Here is a 13,228-nt window from a genome sequence, read left to right as displayed (position 1 = left end):
ATTCTTAAAAAGACAAACTTTTTTCATTCAGTACAAAAATAACAATAATAAACGTGTTAAAACCACAACTAAAATGTTTCAGTTGTTTAAAAATTCATAAACCAGAACACTGATTTAATAAGTCATGTAAATATGTATCCTCATACCAGTTTTGGTTGTAAACAACAGCAAGTCCTTATCGATCTACAGCTGTGAGATGATGATGTCCCCATACGGCTCGTCCTGTTGCACTGTGACCTGTCCTGCAAGTATTTGCTCTGTAAACACAAGACGAACAAGACAAGACAGCATAAATCCCTGGGTGATTGTACTTTTCAATAAATTTAGCACTGGGGAGAATTTGATTGCACTCATTTTGTTAATTGTGGTCTTCAATCTCAGACCATTATTTTCAGCTAGACGTGAGGAGGCTCGTGGGTAGACAGATAGCAGCTGAAGTGGGATGGGATGGCATACAGTGATGTGAAAAAGTGTTGGCCCCCTTAATGAATAGCCAATATGAATAAACGATTTTGATGATATCACCGTGCACTTCAGTTTCTCATCAAACGTTCTGTCCAATCAAATGCTCTCTAGAGTCCGTAGTGTCCCGCCCCCTACACAGAGACGCAATAACACGGAGCAGATCATTTGCGCTCATATGTGCGATCGGCATGTATTAAACTACACAACCTCGGCATGATTATGATCACTATTTTGTTTTAGCAAGAGTTTCATATTGAATCTGTGGGGTAATTTATTAGTCTGTGGCTGTAATAAGCTTCCAAATGCGGCTTTACCGAGCTCAACGGCTCTGGCCCGAGCAGATATAAATGGAACGCTATTGGCTCTTCAAAATAAATGGGCGGGGCTGGGCGATCTGTTTTTGTTTCAGTTAAAAGTACGTCACCACATAGAATAACGCTGCGTGTTTCAAGGCACTTCAGTGGACCTTTAAGACAAACGTTCTAATTTTTTTGTTGGAAAGAGAAGACCTTAGTTTAGCCAATGATGTGCTTTGGTTAAGTCACATGACGTGCAGTGTTTTTCTGTAGCGCGATTTCTGACAGACTGACGTCTATTGTGAGTAGTTGCTGAATGAATGCAAACGAAAACGTCAATAAAAACAAAGGATCAACTCGTGTCACATCCACAAAAAAAATCAGAGACATCACCTCCAGGAAGTAATGATGACATATTCACTAGGGTTGCATCGATCCGATACTCTGGATCATTTTGAACGAATCTTTAATGTGACTCGGGAAGAGCGAGCCGTCTCGGGGAGTGATTCGTTCAGTCGCGCATGCGCAATTGCGCAACTATGAACAAATGACTCAAACCCGAAGACTCGAGAGATGAACGAATCCATTCTCTTTCCGGCTCAGGCAGCATAGGTTAAGCGTATGGGACTGTCACGTGATGAACGAACGACTCAAACCCGGACAGATAGAGGTGAGGGAGTTAATCATAGACTGAAGACCCAGGTAAACAATGAATTAATCTTTTCTTTTTCTAATAGGATTATAGTTTTGTCTTGGTTGTAGTGTGATCAACGTTTGTATAAGCAGTACATGTGTTATGGAAATAACACGTAGCTTTTTAATTATATTTTGCTAAAATGAACGAAATGACTCGAAAAAAGATTCGTTCATTTTGCTGAACGAGACTCAAAGATCCGAGTCGGTAAAATGATCCGAACTTCCCATCACTAGAATGAACGTGCGTTGGTTTTTAAACGAATCTAGTGAAATGATTCAATTTCCCATTCAAACAGAGAGTCACTTGCTTTATTCCTGAATGAACCATCCGTTCAAACGAATCAAATGAATGAAATGATTCAGTAATTAAATCAGTGTCTTGCCACCATCTGCTGGCAGATCTGTTCAGTTATTTATATCTGTAATATTTATGTTGTCAAAATGTTATTTTTAAAACATTAATCTTAATATGAATTTATGAATTTGATTACACTCATGCATGTTTCTCTTTTTTCACCCCTTTTTTATCCAACAATGTGCAAGCAGATTTGGTATTTCTTGCTTTACCTAAAACAAATAAATCTTAAAGACAAAGTGAATTGTATACATTCTTTAGTTTTGAAGGTAAAATACCCCCACTGATATCGGCCTGGTATCGGTATCGGCCGATACTCAGAATTTTTGGTATCGGATCAGATCGGTTTTGAAAAAATGGTATCGTTGCATCCCTAATATTCACCACTCAAAAAAGTTTTTATGAAATTAGTTTTTTGTAAATCAATCAAATGTATGTGTTGCGCGCAATGGTGGAATGTGCAATATTGGTTAGCTAGCTAGCAAGGTCAGCTGTGATCTTTTAAGTTGTAACAATAATAACATTAATGCTAGTAATATAGTGTTGATTAGTCATATGTTGATGGTATTTGTATTATGGATAAAATCACATTTTAATGGCAATGCTACTTTTGATTAGATATGAATACAGGGAACAGTATATCAGTGAGCACCACCATGTTCTATGGCAAGGGAAAGAAGAAAATGAATTTTCATGAACTGCAATGCATTTGGTTTTTATACCAATGTTTATGATACATGATAATACAATATTATATTTGTTTTTAATAATAATATTCAGCAAAAAAGAATGGAATAAATAAAAGCCGTTGGAATAAAAGTTGTTGGAAAGTATATATAAGGTGTCATTTTTAAGTTCTTTGTTAAAGCTTATAATACTGCAACACCAATTAAATCAACACAAACAACATTTCAAACAATAAAATTATTAATTATAAGGAAACTTCTAAGTTCTAAGTTATTGGATGTTGTTGCCAAAAAATTCCCCAATTTAAGCCATTCTAAGAAAAGAAAAACAGTCAAATATTTTTTTATAGGTCTATCATAATGCGTGCAGTTGAGGGTTAAATATTTATCAAAGATAACACAAGTAAACACAACATGCAGTCTTTAAATGAAAAATCCAAACCCACAGCCCTGTGTGAAAAAGTGTTTGCCCCCCACACCCAGGCCTGATTACTGCCACACCTGTTCGCAATCAAGAAATCACGTAAATAGGACCTGCCTGACAAAGTGAAGTAGACCAAAAGATCCTCAAAAGCTACACATCATGTTGAGATCCAAAGAAATTCAGGAAAAATTTAGAAAGAAGGTAATTAAGATCTATCAGTCTGGAAAAGGTTATAAAGCCATTTCTAAAGCTTTGGGACTCCAGCGAACCACAGTGAGAGCCATTATCCACAAATGACGAAAACATGGAACAGTGGTGAACCTTCCCAGGAGTGGCCTGCCGACCAAAACTACCCCAAGAGCGCAGCGACGACTCATCCAAGAGGTCACAAAAGACCCCACAACAACATCTAAAGAACTGCAGGCCTCTCTTGCCTCAGTTAAGGTCAGTGTTCATGACTCCACCATAAGAAAGAGACTGGGCAAAAATAGCCTGCATGGCAGAGTTCCAAGATGAAAACCGCTGCTGAGCAAAAAGAACATAAAGGCTCGTCTCAGTTTTGCCAGAAAACATCTTGATGATCCCCAAGACTTTTGGACTGACGAGACAAAAGTTGAACTTTTTAGAAGGTGTGTGTCCCATTACATCTGCCGTAAAAGTAACACAGCATTTCAGAAAAAGAACATCATACCAACATTAAAATATGGGGGTGTGATGGTCTGGGGCTGTTTTGCTGCTTCTGGACCTGGAAGACTTGCTGTGATAAATGGAACCATTAATTCTGCTGTCTACCAAAAAATCCAGAAGGACAATGTCCGGCCATCTGTTCGTGACCTCAAGCTAAAGCGAACTTGGGTTCTGCAGCAGGACAATGATCCAAAACACACCAGCAAATCCACCTCTGAATGGCTAAAGAAAAACAAAATGAAGACTTTGGAGTGGCCTAGTCAATGTCCTGACCTGAATCCTTTTGAGATGCTGTGGCATGACCTTAAAAAGGCAGTTCATGCTCGAAAACCCTCCAATGTGGCTGAATTGCAACAATTCTGCCAAGGTGAGTGGGCCAAAATTCCTGCACAGCGCTGTAACAGACTCATGGCAAGTTATCGCAAACGCTTGATTGCAGTTGTTGCTGCTAAAGGTGGCTTAACCAGTTATTAAGTTTAGGGGGCAAACACTTTTTCACACAGGGCCATGCGGGTTTGGATTTTGTTTTCCCTTCATAAAAAATGCATGTTGCGTTTACTTGTGTTATCTTTGATTAATATTTAAATTTGTTTGATGATCTGAAACATTAAAGTGTGATAAACATGCAAAAAAAATAAAAAATCAGGAAGGCGGGACAACACTTTTTCACACCACTGTGTATTTCAGAGCCTATTAAATTATATAAATAATGACTTTCAATTCTACTTTAACATTGAATGGCTAATTAATAGGCAAAACTGCTGAAAATGCATTTAATAGAGACACCAGTAGCAGTACTGGTATCGATACATCATTAATAATAGGCTACTTAATAAAAAAGATGAAAATAAACACATATTTAAAACATACTATCTTTATGTTGTTTCTACATTAATTTGGAGGTTCAGTATGAAATTATGAAATATGTGATTAATCATGATTAAGTACAGAAAAATGAATCATGATTAGGTAAAAAAAAAAAAAAATCTTTAAAAAGTGTTAGGCCCTTCTGACAAGTATACGTTTTTTGTCTCTGCTGAAAATTAAATTTGATTTCAGTAGGTGGGCCACTGATTATTAAGTGTTCATTTTGTCTTCACTATCAAGTATCAGGCATTACAGGATGGTATCCTGGTAATCCTCTGCCATAGTCTTACCTAGCAATCTCCAAAACAACTGAGCAACAATTCTGCGGGTGGGCTCAGGGGGCAGCAGAGAGTGAAAGGTCTCCAAACCTTCAATAATATCCTCCGGCCTACGACAGAAGAACAAAAGTATGTTAGATATTGTAAGCTGTTTTCTGGTAATGTGTGAGACTTCTGGTTCATAACTGTAGGAAAATACCAAGAAGAATAACAAAGTGCAGTAAAAGAAAAGAAAAAATATAAGTATGGTTTAAGTTAAAAAAAAATGTGACAGAAATATATTATCTATTTTACAGATATATAGAACATATGTCTTAATGTAATAATACTACTACTAATAAAGTTATTAAAACTTTATTTCTAAAGAAATAATTACTTAATAATTACATATTTTAACTTTAACCATAAACCTCTGTTGTGCAGAACATTGTTTGCCAAACAATAAAAGGGTTTGTTAATATTCTTTTGATTAAAAGATAAATGTATGCCTTTATTTGATTACCAGAAAAATTATAACACACAACACAACAATTCTGAAGAAAAAATTAAAAATTAAAATGAAAAACAAGAATTAAAATTAAATTTTAAGGGGGAAAAACACATTTCATATGGTCCTAAAAATAGATTTTTTTTCAACATCTAACAAATTGCTGTTGAATTGTTTACGTTTCATGATCAATAAGACATGCTTTCTGATTTATAAAATTTTAATTTACCCAATTTACCAATAATAATAATAATAATTTACGCATTAAAATGGAGTCCAGAGAAACTAAAACGGAAAAAAAAAAAATCAGAAAAAAATTAAAACAGAAAAAATTGAATTTGGAAAAAAAATAAAATGGAATTTGGGAAAAAATAAAATAAAACAGATTTCATAGGACACTATATTGTTTTACAATACACCAATATTCAGTAACAGTATTGCATTCACACATCCAATTCACAACATTGGATGAAAACAAAACATTATTTAAATTGAGCTGGATAATGAAAATTGCCTTATGTAGAGCTGCCTTATATCTGAATCGAAATTTCATAACTTATCTTTCCAACACTGATATATTGTTATTGAACTGAACTGAACCAACACTGAACTGACTTGAGCTGAATAATTACATAATTGTCTTCTGTAGAGCTGCTTCATAGATGAATTGAGTTCACTCCATTATTAGTTATTTCGACTAGGGATGTTAACCGATGACCGTTTGACCGGTGGTTGACCGTATCAACGTTAACCGGTCAAAGTTGTCGGTAGTCGGTTAAAAAAAAAAAGTGCCGGTGCGTCTTTTACGCATTCTGAAGGTGCCTGTTTTATCCATTGGTTTTATCATGTTGCAGTCTATTAGGCAACATTCCGCATAAGATGGGCTTAGATTTGGAAATACATTACATCTACATTTCAGTGGTAACCGATAAGGTGATGATGATCATCATCTTTCTTTATTATGGTTAGCACTACCGAAACTAAAGCGGCGTCTCTTCGGAGCTGTCATTTTCTTAAATGAGCCGTGACAATGTTTCAAATGAGCTTCTAACCTAGACAAACGCCTTTATTTTCAAAGCGATCACCTTGTACCCAAACCATTTGAAACTAAGGAGCCATTTGTCCTACGATTACATGCAACAAGCTCTTCGGCGCCGCGTTTGCGGGACTCATGTTTCGCGCTGTCGGGGATTTTAAAAAAAGTGACGTGAGTGGCAGTGTGTGTGTGTGTGTGTGTGTGTGTGTGTGTGCGGGAGGCAGAGCGGCAGAGAGAGGCTGCGATCACACCGAAGGCGTTTTTGCAGTTGGAGGCGCCTCTTTTGAATGGTTTTCTGTTGGCAGTGAGCGTTCTACGCGCTGCTTATGCGCCCCAGGCGCCTCGCGTTTTCACCGCCTGCTGCGCCTCGCGTTTTTGCAGGAGCGCTCTGAGCGCGTGAAGTTGAAAAAAAAAATCAACTCTGAGCGGAAAAACGCCCAACGTCATTCGCGTTCTTTTCCATTGTCCAATCGAATGAATGGAGAGGCGGGCCTTCTGTTGTGGTGACGGAATTTTACGGTTGCTTAAAAAGTCCGGAGACTGCAAGAAATAGAGGAGAAACCTTTTGTGTCTATCGTGGGTAACCCGGAGCTGTATTTTTTAGGGTTTCTGCTAATATGACAGTTTACTTAACAGCATAAAACAGTCTATGCATAAAACTAAGATTTTAGAGCGCTCACGCTATAATCCTTTGATTTGACTGACAGGACAGCTGTTTTGGTCGTTGCTTAGCAACATAAAAAAAACGCAGCACGCTCTTTTATTAAAAGTCACCAAAAAAAAGGCAGTGCTGTGCGCCTTGCGTTTTTAGAACTAAAAGATGCGTTCGGTGTGATCGCGGCCAGATGCGACAGACTTGCGAAATTGCAGGAGCGGCTCGAAATGGCTGTTATTTCAAATAGCGTACCATATTTTAAACTAATCGGTTAACCGGTTTCAACCGGCTAATGAGGCTCGGTGGTCGGTCAAGAATTTTTTTAGTTTTCGCCATCCCTAATTTCGACTTTATTCTCAAATTATTTTGACTTTATTCTCAAAGTGTTTCACCTTTATTCTCATAGTATTTCGACTTCATTCTCAAAGTATTTCGACTTTATTCTCAAAGTATTTCGACTTTATTCTCAAAGTATTTTGATTTTATTCTCGAAGTATTTCGACTTCATTCTCAAAGTATTTAGACTTCATTCTCAAAGTATTTCGACTTTATTCTCATAGTATTTTGACTTCATTCTCAAAGTATTTCGATTTTATTCTCAAAGTATTTCGACTTTATTCTCAAAGTATTTCGATTTTATTCTCGAAGTATTTCGACTTCATTCTCAAAGTATTTTGACTTCATTCTCAAAGTATTTCGACTTTATTCTCAAAGTATTTCGACTTTATTCTCATAGTATTTTGACTTCATTCTCAAAGTATTTCGACTTCATTCTCAAAGTATTTCGACTTTATTCTCAAAGTATTTCGATTTTATTCTCGAAGTATTTTGACTTCATTCTCAAAGTATTTCGACTTCATTCTCAAAGTATTTCGACTTTATTCTCAAAGTATTTCGATTTTATTCTCAAAGTATTTCGACTTCATTCTCATAGTATTTCGACTTCATTCTCAAAGTATTTTGACTTTATTCTCAAAGTATTTCGACTTTATTCTCATAGTATTTCGACTTCATTCTCAAAGTATTTTGACTTTATTCTCGTAGTATTTCGACTTTATTCTCAAAGTATTTCAACTTTATTCTTATAGTATTATGATTTTATTCTCAAAGTATTTCGACTTTATTCTCATAGTATTTCGACTTCATTCTCAAAGTATTTCGACTTCATTCTCAAAGTATTTCGACTTTATTCTCAAAGTATTTCGACTTTATTCTCAAAGTATTTCGACTTCATTCTCAAAGTATTTCGACTTCATTCTCAAAGTATTTTGACTTTATTCTCGTAGTATTTCGACTTTATTCTCAAAGTATTTCAACTTTATTCTTATAGTATTATGATTTTATTCTCAAAGTATTTCGACTTTATTCTCATAGTATTTCGACTTCATTCTCAAAGTATTTTGACTTTATTCTCAAAGTATTTTGACTTTATTCTCGAAGTATTTCGACTTCATTCTCAAAGTATTTTGACTTTATTCTCAAAGTATTTCGACTTTATTCTCATAGTATTTCGACTTCATTCTCAAAGTATTTTGACTTTATTCTCGTAGTATTTCGACTTTATTCTCAAAGTATTTCAACTTTATTCTTATAGTATTATGATTTTATTCTCAAAGTATTTCGACTTTATTCTCATAGTATTTCGACTTCATTCTCAAAGTATTTCGACTTCATTCTCAAAGTATTTCGACTTTATTCTCAAAGTATTTCGAGTTTATTCTCAAAGTATTTCGACTTCATTCTCAAAGTATTTCGACTTCATTCTCAAAGTATTTTGACTTTATTCTCGTAGTATTTCGACTTTATTCTCAAAGTATTTCAACTTTATTCTTATAGTATTATGATTTTATTCTCAAAGTATTTCGACTTTATTCTCATAGTATTTCGACTTCATTCTCAAAGTATTTCGACTTCATTCTCAAAGTATTTCGACTTTATTCTCAAAGTATTTCGACTTTATTCTCAAAGTATTTCGACTTCATTCTCAAAGTATTTCGACTTCATTCTCAAAGTATTTCGACTTTATTCTCAAAGTATTTCGACTTCATTCTCAAAGTATTTCGACTTTATTCTCATAGTATTTCGACTTCATTCTCAAAGTATTTTGACTTTATTCTCGTAGTATTTCGACTTTATTCTCAAAGTTTTTCAACTTTATTCTTATAGTATTATGATTTTATTCTCAAAGTATTTCGACTTTATTCTCATAGTATTTCGACTTCATTCTCAAAGTATTTCGACTTCATTCTCAAAGTATTTCGACTTTATTCTCAAAGTATTTCGACTTTATTCTCAAAGTATTTCGACTTTATTCTCATAGTATTTCGACTTCATTCTCAAAGTATTTCGACTTTATTCTCATAGTATTTCGACTTCATTCTCAAAGTATTTCGACTTCATTCTCAAAGTATTTTGATTTTATTCTCATAGTATTTCGACTTTATTCTCGAAGTATTTCGACTTTATTCTCATAGTATTTCGACTTTATTCTCAAAGTATTTAGACTTCATTCTCAAAGTATTTCGACTTTATTCTCAAAGTATTTCGACTTTATTCTCAAAGTATTTCGACTTTATTCTCAAAGTATTTCGACTTTATTCTCAAAGTATTTCGACTTTATTCTCAAAGTATTTCGACTTTATTCTCAAAGTATTTCGACTTCATTCTCAAAGTATTTCGACTTCATTCTCAAAGTATTTTGATTTTATTCTCATAGTATTTCGACTTTATTCTCGAAGTATTTCGACTTTATTCTCATAGTATTTCGACTTTATTCTCAAAGTATTTCGACTTCATTCTCAAAGTATTTCGACTTCATTCTCAAAGTATTTCGACTTCATTCTCAAAGTATTTCGACTTTATTCTCAAAGTATTTCGACTTTATTCTCAAAGTATTTCGACTTCATTCTCAAAGTATTTCGACTTTATTCTCAAAGTATTTCGACTTCATTCTCAAAGTATTTCGACTTCATTCTCAAAGTATTTCGACTTCATTCTCAAAGTATTTCGACTTTATTCTCAAAGTATTTCGACTTTATTCTCAAAGTATTTCGACTTTATTCTCAAAGTATTTCGACTTTATTCTCATAGTATTTCGACTTCATTCTCAAAGTATTTCGACTTTATTCTCATAGTATTTCGACTTCATTCTCAAAGTATTTCGACTTCATTCTCAAAGTATTTTGATTTTATTCTCATAGTATTTCGACTTTATTCTCGAAGTATTTCGACTTTATTCTCATAGTATTTCGACTTTATTCTCAAAGTATTTAGACTTTATTCTCAAAGTATTTCGACTTTATTCTCAAAGTATTTAGACTTCATTCTCAAAGTATTTCGACTTTATTCTCAAAGTATTTCGACTTTATTCTCAAAGTATTTCGACTTTATTCTCAAAGTATTTCGACTTTATTCTCAAAGTATTTCGACTTTATTCTCAAAGTATTTCGACTTTATTCTCAAAGTATTTCGACTTTATTCTCAAAGTATTTCGACTTTATTCTCAAAGTATTTTGACTTTATTCTCATAGTATTTCGATTTTATTCTCAAAGTATTTCGACTTTATTCTCATAGTATTTAGATTTTATTCTCAAAGTATTTTGACTTTATTCTCATAGTATTTCGATTTTATTCTCAAAGTATTTTGACTTTATTCTCAAAGTATTTCGACTTTATTCTCATAGTATTTCGATTTTATTCTCGTAGTATTTCAACTTTATTCTCATAGTATTTTGACTTCATTCTCAAAGTATTTTGACTTTATTCTCATAGTATTTCGATTTTATTCTCGAAGTATTTCGACTTCATTCTCAAAGTATTTCGACTTTATTCTCAAAGTATTTTGACTTTATTCTCAAAGTATTTTGACTTTATTCTCGTAGTATTTCGACTTCATTCTCAAAGTATTTTGATTTTATTCTCAAAGTATTTTGACTTTATTCTCAAAGTATTTCGACTTTATTCTCAAAGTATTTTGACTTTATTTTCGAAGTATTTTGATTTTATTCTCGTAATTTCATCTTTATTCTCAAAATATTTTAATTTTATTCTCATAATATTTCAACTTTATTCTCATAGTATTTCAACTTTATTCTGAAAATATTACTACTTTAATTCCATAATGTTAGATTTTTTAAATATATTTTAACATGGCACTAAAAGGCTGTCATAGTTTGTGAATATCTGTTAAACTGTAATTTATTTCTGTGATCAAATCTGAATTTTCAGCATCATTACTCCAGTCTTCAGTGTCACATGATCCTACAGAAATCATTCTAACAAGCTGATTTGCGCAAGTAACATTTCTGATTATTATCAATGTTGAAAACAGTTGTGCTGCCCATAAACACTTCATAACTAGTGAACTGTACAATATTAAATGTTATTGAGCTCAATAATGACACTTGTCTTTTAAAAGTTGTTTTACAACTAAAATATGTTTAATAACTAAAGAACTTTGTAACATTAATCATGTTTTTCTGTTTATTACTGTGAAGATGCTTTAACACAATCTGTATTGTAAAGCATAACATAAAAAATGTCATTATTATATGTGACCCTGGACCACAAAACCAGTCTTAAGTAGCATGGGTATGCTGTATTTGTAGCAATAGCCAACAAAACATTGTATGGGTCAAAAGTATCGATTTTTCTTGTGTGACATGTTCCATGAAGATAATTTGTAAAATTCCTACTGTAAATATATTAAAACTAAATTTTTAATTAGTAATATGCATTGCTTAGAACTTCATTTGGACAACTTTAAAGGCGATTTTCTCAATATTTTGATTTTTTTGCACCCTCAGCTTCCAGGTTTTCAAATAGTTGTATCTCAGCCAAATATTGACCTATCCTAACAAATCATACATCAATTAACACATAAGGGCAGAATTGTTTTTACACTGACACTGACATCAAAAATAGGCTGTACCTTGGTTGTTCCTCGATTTGTTGTGTAATATCTTCCATCTCTCGGAGCCTCTCCTCTGGGATGCCTTCCAGGCCAAAGGGAATTTGTGGAACAGGGGATCTGAACCCACGAGAGCACACACATACTGCCCAAGTCATTATTCAGAGGCACTTAATTATGCAGCAACTGAATGTGAAAGTCGCAAGTGTCAAACTAGTCGCTTCTGACAGCGACAGCTATTTCTGTCTCAGACTTTCCATCTCTCTTTTAGCATCTCTGCTCTCACCGTCTCAATTCAGGAGTCTCCAGTGGAGAGAAATCCTTGTCTGTTGTCTCCAAAACCACCGAAGATGCTGAAATTCATTTGAAACATCAACATTCAGTATGGAAATGTAGCAGCTAAACTGTAATTCACTTTCTTTCTTTTCCTTCAAAAGATGACTGTAAAAAAACTGTAAACTGAGAAATTATTCTATAAATACAGCATGTTTCGATTTAACGTGCTAATATTTTACCTGGTGTTTCTTGCTGGAAGAGACCAGACTCCAGCATTTCTCTGGGAATCTACAGAAGTAAGGAGGATTTAGGAAAAAACGATCAGTCAATAAAACACTTAAAAATACAATTATTTAGGCCTAAATTTCCATCTAAGATTCCATCAATTTGGATTACACAGTTTTACCATGTACTAATAAACTTAAAATGATGCATACACTATCAGTCAAAAGTTTTTGAACAGTAAGATTTTTAACGTTTTTTTAAAAGAAGTCTCTTCTGCTCACCAAGCCTGCAATTATTAGATCCAAAGTACAGGAAGAAGAGTACAATTTTGAAATATTTTTACTATTTAAAATAACTGTTTTCTATTTGAATAAATTTTAAAATGTAATTTATTCCTGATTTCAAAGCTGAATTTTTAGCATCATTATTACAGTCACATGATCCTTCAGATATGATTCTAATATTCTGACTTGCTGCTCAAAAACTATTATTATTACATAGAAAACAGCTGAGTAGAATTATTTCAGGTTTATTTTTGATGATTAGAAAGTTCAGAAGAACAGCATTTATCTGAAATAGAAATATTTTGTAACATTATGAATGCCTTTATCATCACTGTTGATAAATGTAAAGCATCCTTGCTAAATAGAAGTATTCATTTCTATAAATCCCCCCCTTCCAAAAAAAAAACTTTTGACTGGTTGCGTATTTGTCATTCCTACATAAATAAAACAAGTCAAAATTCTGTACTTAAAAATCATGCCATAGTTTATTAGCTATTGGATTTTTTTTTTTTAAATAATCATATTTTAAAAATGCATTTATACAAATCGCTTTAAATCAACATAAATCTGTTCATGTTGAAGTTATTCAGGTAAAAATGTA

General features: G+C 33.4%; 1 protein-coding gene across 1 annotated transcript in view; it reads right to left on the bottom strand.

Moving 5' to 3' along the window:
* Nucleotides 1–183: 183 nt before the first annotated feature.
* LOC141344589 (meiotic recombination protein REC8 homolog) overlaps nt 184–13,228 on the bottom strand; it is a 32,302-nt gene continuing 19,257 nt past the window's right edge. The window contains exons 14-18 of the mRNA XM_073849464.1: nt 12,358–12,406; nt 12,129–12,195; nt 11,864–11,962; nt 4,767–4,864; nt 184–257 (exon numbers count right to left, since the gene is read on the bottom strand). Of these exons, the coding sequence (XP_073705565.1) occupies nt 184–257; nt 4,767–4,864; nt 11,864–11,962; nt 12,129–12,195; nt 12,358–12,406 (387 nt within the window). The remainder of the gene's footprint in view (nt 258–4,766; nt 4,865–11,863; nt 11,963–12,128; nt 12,196–12,357; nt 12,407–13,228) is intronic.

The sequence above is a fragment of the Garra rufa genome, chromosome 10 (genome assembly GCF_049309525.1).
Source record: "Garra rufa chromosome 10, GarRuf1.0, whole genome shotgun sequence".
NCBI lineage: Eukaryota > Metazoa > Chordata > Actinopteri > Cypriniformes > Cyprinidae > Garra > Garra rufa.
Note: the sequence above shows the minus strand (reverse complement) of the source record. Positions and strands in the feature narration are given on the sequence as shown.